The sequence below is a fragment of the Oncorhynchus clarkii genome, chromosome 6 (assembly GCF_045791955.1).
Source record: "Oncorhynchus clarkii lewisi isolate Uvic-CL-2024 chromosome 6, UVic_Ocla_1.0, whole genome shotgun sequence".
Taxonomy (NCBI): Eukaryota; Metazoa; Chordata; class Actinopteri; order Salmoniformes; family Salmonidae; genus Oncorhynchus; species Oncorhynchus clarkii.
In genome coordinates, this window is record NC_092152.1 from 48,834,639 (window position 1) to 48,851,256 (window position 16,618).

The 16,618-nt window shown below is 40.6% G+C and overlaps 1 protein-coding gene across 3 annotated transcripts; it reads right to left on the reverse strand.

Annotated features, from left to right (window-relative positions):
• Positions 1 to 199: 199 nt before the first annotated feature.
• On the reverse strand, positions 200 to 15,815 carry LOC139411249 (docking protein 2). 3 transcript variants are annotated; one of them, XR_011634585.1, is made up of 6 exons: positions 15,660 to 15,815; positions 11,499 to 11,807; positions 10,661 to 10,772; positions 3,492 to 3,667; positions 1,523 to 3,098; positions 200 to 525 (listed from the first exon to the last, which is right to left on the reverse strand). XR_011634585.1 is itself a non-coding variant. In XM_071157289.1 (5 exons), the coding sequence occupies exons 1-5, from the start codon at positions 15,717 to 15,719 to the stop codon at positions 2,106 to 2,108; spliced, it is 1,650 nt and encodes a 549-aa protein (XP_071013390.1). In that variant the 5' UTR covers positions 15,720 to 15,815; the 3' UTR covers positions 200 to 2,105. The 3 variants fall into 3 exon arrangements, 2 of the variants coding, with proteins under 2 accessions (XP_071013390.1, XP_071013389.1); XM_071157289.1 differs by having other exon boundaries at positions 200 to 3,098; XM_071157288.1 differs by having other exon boundaries at positions 200 to 3,098; positions 3,456 to 3,667; positions 15,660 to 15,789.
• Between the last annotated feature and the right edge of the window lie 803 nt (positions 15,816 to 16,618).

A 16,618-nucleotide genomic window follows, 5' to 3' on the forward strand; every position in this document is an offset into this window, starting at 1 on the left:
TTACAGTCATACTGGTGTAAATCAAAGCCATGGTCTGGACCCCTACTCTTGAAATAACCAGACAATATCCCTGTTTGTTTGCTTCCATTTTCTTTTGCTGTGTTATTTCAAGCAGAGCCCATCATTGGAGGAAAACCCCAGTCAAGGAGTAACTCCCCAAGTCTTGGAATCCATTTATTTTTAACTGTATGGAAAACTTTTAGATATCAAGAGGATTGTTTGAGGCTCAGATGGGCATGGGGCTTTCAGTTCCCTCGAGCTCGTCTAATATCCTGTCCACTGAAAATACATTACTGGCAAAGGAGGAAAGCCAAAAAGTTTGAGGGAAGCAGTTCAGGTCTGCTTGAAACATAGCTACTTGGCTTGATTGACAGTCACAGACAGCACCAGGGTGGAAAACATAATAAACATTCAGGGCCTGTTTTATTTCAGAGCTATGTTTTAGTGATGCAAAGAAAGTAGGGAAATTGACATTCCTTGAAAGGTAGCAGGAATTAGGAGACAAAGCAATAAAAAATACAGTGCCTTGCAAAAGTATTCATCCCCCTTGGCGTTTTTCCTATTTTGTTGCATTACAACCTGTAATTTGAATGGATTTTATTTGGATTTTATGTAATGGACATACACAAAATAGTCCAAATTGGTGAAGTGAAATGAAAAAAATTACTTGTTTCAGAAAATTCAAAAAAAATAACAAACTGAAAGTGATGCGTGCATCTGTATTTACCCCCTTTGCTATGAAGCCACTAAATAAAATCTGGTGCAACCAATTACCTTCAGAAGTCACATAATTAATTAAATAAAGTCCACCTGTGTGCAATCTAAATGTCACATGATCTGTCACATGATCTCAGTATATATACATCTGTTCTGAAAGGCCCCAGAGTCTGCAACACCACTAAGCAAGGTGCTCCACCAAGCAAGCGGCACCATGAAGACCAAGCAGCTCTCCAAACAGGTCAGGGACAAAGTTGTGGAGAAGTACAGATCAGGGTTGGGTTATAAAAAATAGGAGATTCACCTTCCAGCGGGACAATGACCCTAAGCATACTGCTAAAGCAACACTCGAGTGGTTTAAGGGGAAACATTTAAATGTATTGGAATGGCCTATTCAAAGCCTAGACCTCAACCCAGACTTAAAGATTGCTGTGCACCAGCGGAACCCATCCAACTTGAAGGAGCTGGAACAGTTTTGCCTTGAAGAATGTGCAAAAATCCCAGAGGCTAGATGTGCCAAGCTTATAGAGACATACCCCAAGAGACTTGCAGCTGTAATTGATGCAAAAGGTGGTTCTACAAAGTATTGACTTTGGGGGGGTGAATACTTATGCACCCTCAAGTTTTCAGTTTTTTTATTTATTTCTTGTTTGTTTCACAAAAAATATTTTGCATCTTCAAAGTGGTAGGCATGTTTAAATCAAGTGATATAAATTAAAATCAATTTTAATTCCAGGTTGTAAGGCAACAAAATAGGAAGAATGCCAAAGGGGTGAATACTTTCGCAAGCCACTGTACAATATACAGGATAATACAGGATTTCTCTGGGGCACATTGTACTTCTACCACATGAAAAGCATCAGGAAATACTTTTCCAGAGATTCAAATAATGCAAATGTATTCCAGTACTTTTTACCCCTATTAATTATATTTTTTAAATAGATGCTGAGCAGACAGATTCAGTATCAAAATCCATAGGACTTAAAGATCACATTTATTTTCAGATTTACAAGTTAAGTAACTTTCTTATACAAAACATCCTGCTTCAAAGATTAAAAAGTACTTACAAAGAGAACTTGGAGTCAAGCTGTGCTGGTACCTCCTGCTGGCCAAAGACTGTACAACAGCATACAGTGTAAAACATATATATAAGTTATTGTAGGTTATTGTAGTTATTGTGTATTCAAGGCCTTCACAGCAGAAATTGGGTATATGATAAACCACGATTAAAATAAAATATGTTGGGCATAGTGGTTTTATGAAGCATCAGGGAACAGTAGTCAACAAATCTTGAGAAATCCTCTGAATTCAGGTTTACAATGGGCTCACACAGTATCCCAGATCTTTTCATGATGACATCTGTGATGTGGGCACCCTCTTTTTTCACATTAGTTAATTTTCACCCTCACGTTATCATACGGAGAGTTTTCCTCCTCTTCATGTTGGGGTGTATCCGGCGGAAAAGCTCTCTTAGGTGGCTTGGGGACAGCGTAGTCGTCAACGTGAGGGTTGTATGGATACTCGTGGCCATTGGGGTCAACTATGGTGCCCATGATTTTCCATGCCTGACCTCTGACCTCCTCGGGGTCATCGTAAACAGAGGTGGGGCAGTTGGGCTCCAAAGCTATAGCTGCAGCACAGCCCTCCGGTTCATCATAGATGTGCTCTGCCTTTGTGTATCTGACTTTAGTGCCCTCAGACCTACTTAGGCCTGATCGGATGGCCAACTCATCAATGCTGTCATAGAGGGGATCTGGAGCATCGTCCATCTGGCAGCCTGACCTCTCACAGCCTTGCGGCTCCACCCCCAGGGGGAGGTGGACACTAAGCAGCATGTCTGCCATCAGGTTCTTGGCAATGGTGTCAAAGGGGAGAGAGTAGTCTGAGTCCTTTGAGGAGTGGTTGGGTCCAGCGCTGAGGCTGAGGGAGGGCTTATCCTCCTGCTGCCTCCTCTCCAGAGGCATGTTGATCTCAGAGTAGGTCTGACTCTCGCTGTTCATCAGAGGGCAGCTGGAGATGTTCTTCACCTGGTTCTTGCAGGGAATGCCTCTGGTGTCCAGTGTCAGGCTCTTGACCCCGGTGAGGAGTTTCTCCATGGGGGGCTCCAATTTGGCCTGGGGGAGGTGTGGGGGAGACGATCCGTCCCTCTGCAGGGCTTCATTGACGGTGCTGTAAACACCCGGCTCCCCTGCTGGCAGGAGCCTGGGCCCAGGGTCCATCTCCTGGCCTCCTGAGGTCTGTCGGAAGGGTAGGCCTGCACTCCTCTGGAGGTTGATGGCTGACTCCAGGGCATGGAACAGCATGTTGCCCTGTTTGGTGTCAAACTCAAAGCTACCTTCGCCAGAGTCACATCTGCGACCCGCTTCAAAGGAAAATGTCACCTGTAAAGAAATTTGTGTGAGATTGCTTAAAACTTTCTTACATATAATTATCAGCTATTCACTCATAGGGAGAAACCTTGTTGTGCTTTATTTAAAGACTGTACTGTATTTGGGTCACCTTTCTTACACACTATTATAATTGTCCTCAACTAGGGTTGCAAAAATTGCCCAAAATTCCCAGAAGTCCCAGTAAGAAGATTAGTGAAATCAGGAGGGAAAAAGCGGGATATCCAGGAATCCCCCAACAAGAATTTCTTGAAAACCTTGGAATACTGGGAATGTTACCGGAATTTTACAACCCTATCCTCAACCATTCCAAGAGAGATTTGTTGAGATTTTAGATGTTGTTGTGATTACTGGGCTTTTGTAGTTGACAGTTGATGAGAAGGTCACCTTGTCCCGTCCGAACCTCCGGAGGTAGCGGTAGGGCCAGGTGAAAAGAACCTCTCCTGACTTGGGCTCTTTGAGGAGGAGGCTGTCGAAGTCTGTCCGTAGAACATAGGGGCCTCTCAGCTTGCAGCGCTCTGCTGCCTCCGTCCTCCTCACCACCACCCTGAACTCCTTCAATGCTGGGAAACAGACAACAGACAGACAGGATGTAACAGACAGACAGTCTGGGAAACAGACAGACACTCTGCTCTAACTCAACGCAAACAGTATCACACTGACTCAAATTGCAGTGTCCTTATTACACATTTTTACGATTTTTACACCTAGTGATAAAAGTATGTAAACCCATATACAGTTTTTATAGTATTTCAAAAGTGATATTGCATTGTGTTTGGTTGTCAATGAAACCAAATATCAACATATGAAGGAGGTGTATCTTTTGCTTGAATAGTTCCACCTGTGCCACTGACTTAGTCTGGCTTTAATTCCAATTCCATTGTCTACAAATTAATAATTGATATGTTCAGTGATGTAGTGGTAAAAAAATTCACTGAACGCCAGTGCAGGGAAAAAAGTCACTCTTCCTATACTTTAAATGTATTTTTCTGCAAATTGTGGGTAAACTTGGCAAAACAAACAAAAAAAGTAAACTGTGCTTACTTGCATTTGCCCTACACTACACTACTGGATTTGTTGGATCACGTCTCCATCTCAAACAAAAATCTAAGTTAAAGAATAGGACTAAATCAAATCAAGCTTTAAATGCACTTTAAATGAAGTTTGATTTGATTTAGTCCTATTCTTTAACTTACATTCTTGGTTGATGGAGATGTGAATCCAACATATAAATGACTAGTTTATACAAACTGTCCTTCAAATGTTGATATTTGGTTGCGTTGACATTATATACAAAGTTTGTCTATGTTGGAATTTGGTTACCATGATGACATTCAGTGCCTTCAGAAAGTATTCACACCCCTTGACCCGTTGAGATCTTGTATCACTGGCCTATACACAATACCCCATTATGTCAAAGTGGAATTACGTTTTAAGACATTTTTACAAATTAATACAAAATTCAAAGCTGAAATGTCTTGAGTCTGTAAGTATTCAAACTATTTGTTATGCCAAGCCTACATAAATTCAGGAATAAAAAGGTGTTTAGCAAGTCCCATAATACATTCGACTCACTCTGTGTGCGATAACAGTGCTTAACATGATTTTTGAAAGACTACCTCATCTCTGTACCTCACACATACAATTATCTGTAAGTTCCCTCAATTTGAGCAGTGAATTTCAAACACAGATTCAACCACAAAGACCAGGGAGGTTTTCCAATGCCTTGCAAAGAAAGGTACCTATTGGTAGATGGGTAAAAAAAAAAAATAATCAGACATTGAATATTTCTTTGAGCATGGTGAAGTTATGAATTATACTTTGGAGGGTGTATCAATACATCCAGGCACTACAAATATACAGGCATCCTTCCTAACTCAGTTGCCAGACAGGAAGTAAACCACTCAGGGATTTCACCATGAGGCCAATGGTGACTTTAAGACCATTCAAGAGTTTAATGGTTGTGATAGGAGAAAACTGACAATGGATTAACAACATTGTAGTTACTCCACAATACTAACCTAAATGACAGAGTGAAAAGAAGGATGCCTGAACAAATTTTTTATATTGTTTTTATAAACATGCATCCTGTTTGCAATAAGGCAATAAAGTCAAACTGCAAAAAAATGTGGCGAAGAAATTAGCTCTATGTCCTGAATACAAAGTGTTATGTTTGGGGCAAATCCAACACAACACATCACTGAGTACCACTCGTCATATTTCCAAGCATGGTGGTGGCTGCATCATGTTATGGGTATGCTTGTCATCAGCAAGGACTAGGGATTTTTGGGGGGGGAATAAAAGAAAACGGAATAGAGCTAAGCAGGAACACCTGGTTCAGTCTACATTCCAACAGACACTGGGAGACGATTTCCCCTTTCAGCAGGACAGTAAGCTAAAACACAAGGCCAAATATACACTGGAGTTGCTTAGCAAGATAATTAGTGGCCTAATTACAGTTTTGACTTAATTCGGCTTGAAAATCTATGACAAGACTTGAAAATGGCTGTCTAGCACTGATCAACAACCAACTTGACAGAACTTGAAGAATTTTTAGCAAATATTGTACAATCCAGGTGTGCAAAGCTCTTAGAGACTTACCCAGAAAGACTCATCAGCTGTAATCGCTGCCAACGGTGATTCTAACATGTATTGTATTGACTCAGGGGTGTGAATACGTCTGTAAACTACATTTCTGTATTTCATTTTTTATACGTTTGCAATTTGAAATGTTCTAAAAACATGTTTTCACATTGTCATTATGGCGTATTGTGTGTTGATGGATGACAAAAAAATCAATTTAATCAATTTTGAATTCAGACTCTAACACAATAAATTGTGGAATAAGTCAAGGGATATGAATACTTTCTGAAGACACTATAATCCTGTTGTTGAAATTTCACTGTCAAAAAAAAGCTTACGTCGATTCATTTTTTCCACATAGATTCAACGTCACAATATGTTGACAAATTACGTTGAAACAACATTGATTCAACCAGTTTGTGCCGAGTGGGCAGTGTCCAAAAAATGGGTCTACATTGAAGGTTGTGGGTCTTCCAGCAGGACAACAACCCCAAACACACATAAAAAAGCAGCCAGAAATGTTTAAGAAGAAGTGTTCGACTGTTCTGGAGTGGCCAGCGAAGTGTCGAGATCTGAATCACATATAAAAGCTATAACGAGATCTGAAAACAGCAGTTGGTGGAGGGCATCCCTCAAATGTTGAAGAATTAGAGCAGTTTGTTGTTAAGAAGTGGGGCAAATTGTCAGTATACGGTTCAGCAAGCTCATTGATGGCTACAAGAAGTGTTTGTCTGCAGTTATCTTGGTCAAAGGCTGAACAACCAAGTACTAGCCCGGGAGTGGCAATAATTTTGTCCATGCCATTTGTCTTTATTTTCTCAATCAAAAATGTAAACTTAAGTTTCCAGAAATGTAATTGGTTCTTCAATGTTGAAAATCTAATAACAGGTTTTATTTCATTTTTATTTTCATTTTTTTTAGAAGAAATAGTGAATTATTTTAGAAAAGTGCAAGTGTGACAATATATTTGGCCGCAACTGTACAGTGCAGAGTTAAACAACACCAGACTCTCTGTCATGTCCTAGCATATTGTACTGCAGGCTAACTGATTTCCCCCAAAATTCCAGTTGTAAAGTGATCATTCCAGTGCTGGACCCCCTCCCCACTGCTACTGTGGTTCCCATGATGAACGAAACAAGCCAAGTTACAGTCGGTGCAATGAATATAAGCTATGGGGGAGAGCACTGCACTTTGTCAGTTGCTCTGTGGGAGGGAGATCAAATCCCAGTCACAGCCAGAGGCATATTACTCCTGTTTTCCATTCACTTGGATAACAGTCTTTATGAGAGAGAAAAGTGGAATGCATTCTCATTACCAATCCTAGACCTACACAGAGCCATGTATTTAGAATCTAACTTTGGCCTGAATGCCAAGCGTCACATCTGTAGGAAACCTGGCACCATCCCTACAGTGAAGCATGGTGGTGGCAGCATCATACATCATGCTTTGTCATTATGGGGTATTGTGAGAAGAAAAAAACAATTGAATCAATTTTAGAATAAGGCTGTAACCTAAGAAAATGTGGAAAAATTCAAGGGGTCTGAATATTTTCTGAAGGTACTGTACGTACATTTTCCAAATCCCTTTAGAGAGAGCTAATGTAATGGGAGTTTGAATATACTGTAGATCAGACTCACAATGTGTTAGCATGGTTTCAAAGACAATACTTTCCACTTATGGATGAAAAGGATGGAAACCGACACTTGTGAAAACCTGTCACATCCATCACTATCCCTTCCCTTTAGGGTGCCTTCAAACCAAAATGCATGAAACACCCCAGCTAGCACAGTGGATCTGGGCCAATTCTGGCTGAGAGTAGGTAGGTGCACTCGGCTGAGAGTCAAACGTCATGTGTCCCGAGTCTGGGCCCGAATATTACTTATTACTCATGTGGCCTGAGTATTACTTATGGCTAGGATGCGAGGATTGAGCTCGGGCCGATTCTGGTGTGAGTTATCTGGCCCAAATGTATAACTTGGGGCTCAGGACAATTAGGGCTACTCTCTGGCAGATGATTACATATGCTTTATATAATTAACATTTTATTATTTATTTTTCCATATTTTGTCATTTTTGCTGTGTCCCATCGCACTGTAGCGACTCCTGTGGCGGGCCAGGAGCATGCACACTGACACGTTCACCAAGTGTATGGTGTTTCCTTCAACACAATTTTTTTTTTTTGTGGATGGGTATATTTGTATGTATAAAATGAATAATAGTAATATTTAAAATTACTAAATCGGGTAATTTTGTATACATTTATTTAAATTAGCATCGGGCCGCTTCTGGGTGGATTCAAATTCGGCTGAATTCCGGTAGACGGACACGGCCCGATGTACTTGGGCCGATTCTGGGCAGTCATTTATTTTGATTCCTGGCCGAGTCCGACACCCGATTCCGGGCCGATTCAATCAGTTCTGGCCCCCCGGAAGAGGGCCGCTTCTGGGCCGATTCCTCATTGCTAGCTGGGACATGTCAAACGCAGCGGTGTAGTAGGGTGGGGAGAAATAGTTAGCAAGAAACGGTGTTCTACATTTTTAATTGGTTGTGACGGACATATCTTGGCAACTTTTCTGATTGAATAGCACACCACAACCCTAGGCACTCCCCCAACGCACTGCTCCCATTGAAAACCATTGGGTTGCTGCATTTTTTTACAGATCTGTCATGTTTTGAAAGCACCCTTGACTGAGCTGGATCTTCACTGTAGCGTCTTTGAGCAGCACCTGAGAGAGAGCTGAGCAGAGCAGCATGTTTGTAAAATATGTCTTAGTAAGCCACAGATATATTGCTGCACTGAGTAGAGGATGTTTCGTTGAAAAGATGCACTGGCTTGTAACCTCTCAGGACTTCCTCAACCAACAAAAAGAGAGAAGCGCCTATTGACTTCCTGTTACATCCAAGCCCTATCTGACAGAAATACCCTGTTCTTAAAATAAACTCGCTGACTTCTCTATACAGTAGCTCAGCTCCACCTCTTTGCCACTGGTGGATGAGCCTAAACCACTAAACCAGTTTCTCACCCGAATGTATTTAAAAAAAAATGCTCCGTTCTACATTGCCTTCAGGTCATGTGATACTTTGCAGTCTGTCTGTAGGTCTATTTGGAGGCACATTGAACTAAGCGTGGCCCTGTAAAATGCTATGGATAAGTGTTTTGGTTTTTGGGTTAATATCTTCCCAGGTGCTTGTTTCAGAAGGTTGAGGTTGAGGAGTTGCTTCCTCTGCCTGGTGAACCACATGCATTTGCTGTTTGTTTATGAGAGGCATGGGATTGCATGACTGAAAATGGCACATGAAATAAAAAAACAGAGAATTCAAGATGGATGACTACACAGTCACTGCAGACATTTCAACTCAAAGGTGCCATGACTACTACATATACTGTGTAATGCTGATAGAAAAAAATATTTTTGAAGCCCAAGCACTAATTTCACATTATACAACTATTCTTGCTTTGGCTCATACAGTATCTGGCTACGATCAGCTCAGTGGAGATATGCCTATTCATATCACACACAGAGATCCTGTTACAATCTGAATCAGAGTGTGTGTTTTACCCTCGATACTCGAACGATACACTGGCTGCAGGCCTGTCAGCTGAAAGTTGCATGCTGAAGTTGTTAAGCTTGTGATCTCAAACGCAGGCTCTGGTTTACCTCACATGCATCTACTAATAATTGACCGCACATAGGTTACAGCCCCTCAGAAATAGACATACTGGTATACTTAACTCAAATCACTGCCACAGTGCTGTAGCTATTACGATGTTGCTGCTAAGGGCACATCTTGTTCTAGTTTTTATCAATAAGGAACTGACAGTTGTAGACAAGAATATCCAAGATCCAGGATGAGAAAAACATAGCTAAAAACTAGACACAGATTAAGTCTTTGATTAAAAAGCATGCTCAATGGAGAATCTCCATTGAAATAGCTTTTTAGTCCAGGGCTTCTATTCACATATGTCCGAGAAATCAGCCCTAAATGTTGTTGGTTGAAAGGATGTGATATTTAACAGATCAAATGTATATGTCAAAAGTAAGTGCCTCATTGTACTTTTAAGACATGGAGAGAACAGAAAACAGTAGAGAACAGGATGTAACTCTTCTGACTGATAAGTAAGTGGTCAATGTGCAAACATGCGGACACTGGTGGTGCAATGCTCATCAACCACAAGACAGGAAAATATGTCACAATTTTCCACTATGTATAACAGTCAAAATAAGACAGAGATGTACACAATGTGTCTGTGTGTAAGAGGCCACAGAAAATGTATTACAAAATGCAGTTTGGTTTTATATTATATATTGACATTTATATTTTATTTTATTTTATATACTGTATAGTCAAGTTTTTTGAACATTTACCTCAAATGGAAAATATAAAGAAGCACTTCCTTTATTCAAATTAATCTGAAGTCCTGTTACTGTAATGCTCCAATGTATACACCCCAATATGACTTACTTATTTAAAGCCCTAGGTTCCTCAACTTGAGCTCTGTATACACTCCAGTATACACTCCAGTAACTGATCAGAGTAGTGATGAGTTGAGTCACGTCAGGCACCTTTATCCTCTCATTACAAGACATTAGATGAATGTCAAAGAACAGTGTCCCATGACCTGAAAGAGCTCAGGGCTGTATTAAATACAGTGGGCCACAGCAAGTGCTACGTATGTAGACATACAGTATCAGTGACACTTTTCTCTGCAGTTATCTGAGAATGTCCTGTGTGTGTGTGTGTGTGTGTGTGTGTGTGTGTGTGTGTGTGTGTGTGTGTGTGTGTGTGTGTGTGTGTGTGTGTGTGTGTGCGTGTGCGTGTGAGCATGCGTGTGTGTGTGCCTGCGCGTGCGCGTGTGTGTGTGTGTGTGTGTGTGTGTGTGCGTGTGTGTGCTTGCATGCATGCACAGGTGTATGTGTCTTGCTATATAAAATTATTTTGTTTTCCTTCATGGGGTAAATAGCAAGACTTACCACTGTCTCTTCTGCTGTACAGAGAGTTGTCCTCCATCCCCATTTCTGCAGCATCTTCCTTTGATCGCTGCATACTGTTACGTTTCATCCCTCCTTTCTCACCCCAGTTCATCTGCATTGGTCAAATATACCATCATAAACATACTGTGTACGTCAACATTTCCACATATTGGAAGAAGAAAACAGACTGCAGGGCCTTGGAATGTTTGTATTGTTGGTTGTGCTTGTGCGTAATAATAACAGTGTTAACTTGTGTACTTAGCAGTGTTCACTTGTGTACTAAGCACTAGATCTGTACCTGCTGTTTCACCAGTGTTAGTTGGATGATGGATAATGCGGGCTAGCTACTGCTTTGGCACTGTTTTTTTCCTCCTGAATTGTATTTTGCTAATACAAAGCATATAAGGGAGAGACTGTTAACTAAGTTCAAAACACAAGCTGAGTGAGCCATTACTCTTCAACAGTCAGCTAAAAACAGCTAAAATTAGTCAGTTTCTTTGGTAAACCCTGCTACTGTTTTTCATCACATGATGGTAGAGTCAACTCTCAGAAGTCAGTGTGTGACAGAGTATTTTTTCTATATAGCATGACAGTTTTGAGTTCCTGAGTTATCTGCTTGCTTTTCAAAAATATTTTGAAGTGTAATGTCATATCTGTTGTCATAAGTGTAATGTCATATATTGCTGTATGTATGTTTACAGTATATCAGTTATGATTTAGGTCCCCAGCCCTATGTTGAACTGTACATGAACTGGACATGCAGCATCATATAAAGTGCGATCCCTCTACTTTTAAGCAGAATCAAACCTGACAGAACAAGGGATCTGACTGAACGTACAGGGAATGCAATTTCGCACAGTTTCTGTGTCCAGTCGTCCAGCTCGACCATCTCCACAGCAAACACAAAAAGTTTGTCTGCAGTCTCCACATGGAACTGGCCACAGTCTTTCGGGGAGCCCTCCATGTCCACTTCTGACACCCGGATACAGTCGCTTAGCTTGATCACCTTCTTGCTCTCCTGCTGCTTGCGGAGGTTTTTGTCTGATTTCTCCAGGGTGCTCGCACCATCTTTGCATTCAAAGAACTCCAAGCGTGAGATGGAGCAGGTACTCTCCCTGTACAGGATCGACCAGACCTTTTTCCATTTCTGTATGGGAGTAGACAAAGCATGGGGTCAAACAGCAACAGAGGCAAAGAAGGCCAATATTCATATTTTAAGGGATGTCTCTGCTTGTTTCATGAGGCTACTGGTAAGCCCTATTACTAGTTTCACTTCCTATAGCCTGGTATCCAAATGGTTCAGCAGGTGAAAAGAGGAAGATAAAGTGAATCCATTGTCAACACTGCTCTTCATATGGCATTGCTCAATACTGTCGAGGGGAATAACTTAGATGCTTTGCTCTGTGAAGTTCCTTTAAAAAATGAAATATTTTGCAATTACAACAAAGAAATGCGATTGATTCAGTCTACCACAGTGGAGATGGGTTTTGCAGATTGGCTGCTACTGCTGCTATTGTACCATTAAAACAAAACCCTCTATGGGGAATTTCGAGACTGGTCTGAGACCCGCAATCCTACACCTGGAGCTAATACAAACACATCAGGAAAGTCTAGCCTGACAGGAAATTGACCTTAACTATAGGTTATTCCCCCTGGTTTAACTAAACAAAGACTCCTTAATCTACATAAGTCTCTGGTACTGAACTATGGAACTCTTTAGCTGTACCACATAAAAGTTATTGGTTGCCGTTTGCCTTTATAACTGGATAAATACCGCTGGTGATGCCAACAGACGACTATCTCAAATCAAAACGTGTCGTGAGGGGATTGAAAACGGTGAAAAAAAGAAATATGTGTGTGAAAGAGAGAAATAGTAATTGCATCTTTTTGTATTAACTAACTCTGCCATGGAGAAATGAATGTCACTTTTGTAGGGGCATTGGATAAATGCTGAAAATAAGGTCTGTGGTAAAGACAGGCTTAGGAGATCTTATAAGTTTTGTTCTGAGATCATTTTCATCAGCTAATGAAATTTTTTGTGAATTTTGAAGCATTTCCGTCAATTAAAAAAATAACATAAAGCCTTCATAATTCATAAAGGTCATGTTAACTTGCTGATATTATCTCATAAAACAAAACGTATAAGATCTCCTCAGCCTGTGTTAACATCAGATCTTATTTTCGGCGTTTATCACAAAACCCTATTCTTTCCCCATTGCAAATCAATCCCAGAACAACAGCAAAGGACCTTGTGAAGATGCTGGGTACAAAAGTAGCTACATCTACAGTAAAACAAGTCGTATATCGACATAACCTGAAAGGCCGCTCAGCAAGGAAGAAGCCACTGCTCCAAAACCGCCATAAAAAAAGACAGACTACGGTTTGCAACTGCACATGGGGACAAAGATCGTACGTTTTGGAGAAATGTCCTCTGGTCTGATGAAACAAAAATAGAACTGTTTGGTCATAATGACCATCGTTATGTTTTGAGGAAAAAGGGGGAGGCTTGCAAGCCGAAGAACACCATCCCAACCGTGAAGCACTGGGATGGCAACATCATGTTGTGGGGCTGCTTTGCTGCAGGAGGGACTGGTGCACTTCACAAAATAGATGGCTTCATGAGGCAGGAAAATTATGTGGATATATTGTATCAAGACATCAGTCAGGAAGTTAAAGCTTGGTCACAAATGGGTCTTCCAAATTGACAATGACCCCAAGCATACTTACAAAGTTGTGGCAAAATGGCTTAAGGACATCAATGTCAAGGTATTGGAGTGGCCATCACAAAGCCCTGACCTCAATCCTATAGAAAATTTGTGGGCAGAACTGAAAAAGTGTGTGCGAGCAAGGAGGCCTACAAACCTGACTCAGTTACACCAGTGTCAGGAGGAATTTGTGGGAAGCTTGTGGAAGGCTACCTGAAATGTTTGACCCAAGTTAAACAATTTAAAGGCAATGCTACCAAATGCTAATTTGTTTGATTGATTGATTTTTTATTTAACTTCATTTAACTAGGTAGGCCAGTTGAGAACAAGTTCTCATTTACAACTGCGACCTTGCCAATATAAAGCAAAGCAGTGCGACACAAACAACACATGGAAAAAAACAAACGTACAGTCAATAACACAATAGAAAAAGTATATATACAGTGTGTGCAAATGGCGTGAGGAGGTAAGGCAATAAATAGGCCATAGTAGCAATGTAATTACAATTTAGCAAATTAACCCTGGAGTAATAGATGTGCAGATGATGATGTGCAGATGATGAAGTAGAAATACTGGTGTGCGGAAGAGCAAAAAAGTAGATAAAAATAACAATATGGGGATGAGGTAGGTAGATTGGATGGGCTATTTATAGATGGTCTGTGTACAGCAGTAGCGATCGGTAAGCTGCTCAGATAGCTGATGCTTAAAGTTAGTGAAGGAGATATAAGTTTCCAACTTCAGCGATTTTTGAAATTCGTTCCAGTCATTGGCAGCAGAGAACTGGAAGGAAAGGCGGCCAAAGTAGGTGTTGTCTTTGTCTTTGGCAAGTAGCTGCGGGGGGTGCGGAGCTGTTGGCTGGGGTTGGGGTAGCCAGGAGGAAAGCATGGCCAGCCGTAGAGAAATGCTTGTTGAAATTCTCGATTATCGTGGATTTATTGGTGGTGACAGTGTTTCCTAGCCTCAGTGCAGTGGGCAGCTGGGAGGAGGTGCTCTTATTCTCCATGGACTTTACAGTGTCCCAAAACTTTTTGGAATTAGAGCTACAGGATGCAAATTTCTGCTTGAAAAAGCTAGCCTTTGCTTTCCTAACTGACTGCCTGTATTGGTTCCTGACTTCCCTGAAAAGTTGCATATCGCGGGGACTATTCGATGCTAGTGCTGTCCGCCACAGGATGTTTTTGTGCTGGTCGAGGGCAGTCAGATCTGGAGTGAACCAAGGGAGTGTATGTAAACTTCTGACCCACTGGGAATGTGATGAAATAAATAAAAGCTGAAATAAATCATTCTCTCTACTATTATTCTGACATTTCACTTTCTTAAAATAAAGTGGTGATCCTAACTGACCTAAAACAGGGTATTTTTACTAGGATTAAATGTCAGGAACTGTGAAAAACTGAGTTTAAATGTATTCGGCTAAGGTGTATGTAAACTTCCGACTTCAACTGTATGTGTTTGCTCAACTTGTCTCATATGTTCATTCAACTATAAATTATTATTTTGGCATCAAAACTAAAAAAGGCTGTGCAACTGATTACACACACACACAGTGCTTTTAACTTTCACATTGTACATACTTTGACATACATGATTACATTGTGCATGCTCAATTATATAGTAATTATTTTATTCAACATGTCCTAACCTGGGATTTGAACTCACATGGCATTTAGATCTTCCTGCTACGCCACCATGTCTGTCAATTATCAGTTAATCTGACTATTCTCTCATCATTGTTTTGATTTCAGCAATTTTGGGGTTTTCTGTATAGTTGTCTAATTTTGGTGGGGCATTTTATTCTGTTTTAATGTTAAAAACACTGTGTGTTTGTTTAGCTAATTCCACAGCTTTTTTTTAGGTTAGCCGCACAAATAATAATTTGTAGTTTAATGAACATATGAGGCAATTTGAGCAAACATAATTTTAAGTTGGCTGAATTTTTGCCTACGTTTTGTCAAGTTTGGGCCAATTATTTTTTTGTTCAGGTAACACTCGGACCAAAAAGTGAAGTAAACCAAAAAAAGGCTGTGGAACCATTTACTAAATAATAATTACTTGAAACAACTAGATTTTTTGTTTTACAGTGTAGATGATTTCACAACCTCAATCAATTAACAGCTGTTTCTTACATGATAACAATACCACTACTAGATTGATGGATGACTCATGCTCATGATATCGAGAAGGCAGAAGCCATTGAGTTTATGTGTGTGAGTAAGCAACACATATTAATAGTGTGTTCAGGCCACACAGAGACTCTGAGGAGAGTGCTACAAAGGAGCTGTGGCAGATCTTACCTTGCCAAACCTATGTTGCTGTAAGTAGAGCATTCCTTTCTTCCTGATGTCTTCCTCCATGGTGTACCAGCTCTGTTGCCCCTACTCCTCTCCACTTTTATCTCTCTGTTCAACACGACGCCCTGCTTGTGGTATCTATCTACAAATGACGCAAACACCTCAAGTTCCCTGTCATGTTGACTTCCTGTATGCGCAGCTGCATCACAGAACACAGCAGTTCAGTACTAAAACACTGTGTGTGTGTGGTACATTTTTGTCATTTAGCAGACGCTCTTGTCCAGAGCGACTTAAAGGAGCAATTAGAGTTAACTGTCTTGCTCATGGGCACATCAACGATTTTTCACCTAGTCTGGGATTTGAAAAAGCAAAGCAAAGATTACTGGCCCAACTCTTTTAACCACTAGGCTACTTGCCACCGTGTGTGTGTGTGTGTGTGTGTGTGTGTGTGTGTGTGTGTGTGTGTGGCCTTTTGGTGTGTGAACCTCTTGTTTCTCAATCACAAGAGGCGCAATTGTTTTGAATGTTACATATTACATGTTTTGCATGTTCCATAAAAACAATATCAAGAGTACGATAAATGTACAAGTGTCACCATTCATAAGTAAAATGTAATTGGTGTAGCAGGATGGCTCAAAAAATAGAATAATCTTATAGCCTTATTAGTATAGGCTACATTTAGTAAATTCTGTACAATTATTTTCATTTCACAACCCGTCTGACTTTGTGGTCAAATTAGTGCATCCTTCCTGTGTCCATTTTCCATCATCTAAGCAACATTTGAATAAATACAAAATAGACTTGTTGGCCATATTTGGGTCAATGTCTAATGTGTATTCATGTGACATTTGAGTGACACATTTCTGGGGAAAAGCAGCCAACAAGTGCTCAGCATATGTGGAAACTGCTTCAAGACTGTTGGAAAAGCATTCCAGGTGAACCTGGTTAAGAGAATGCCAAGA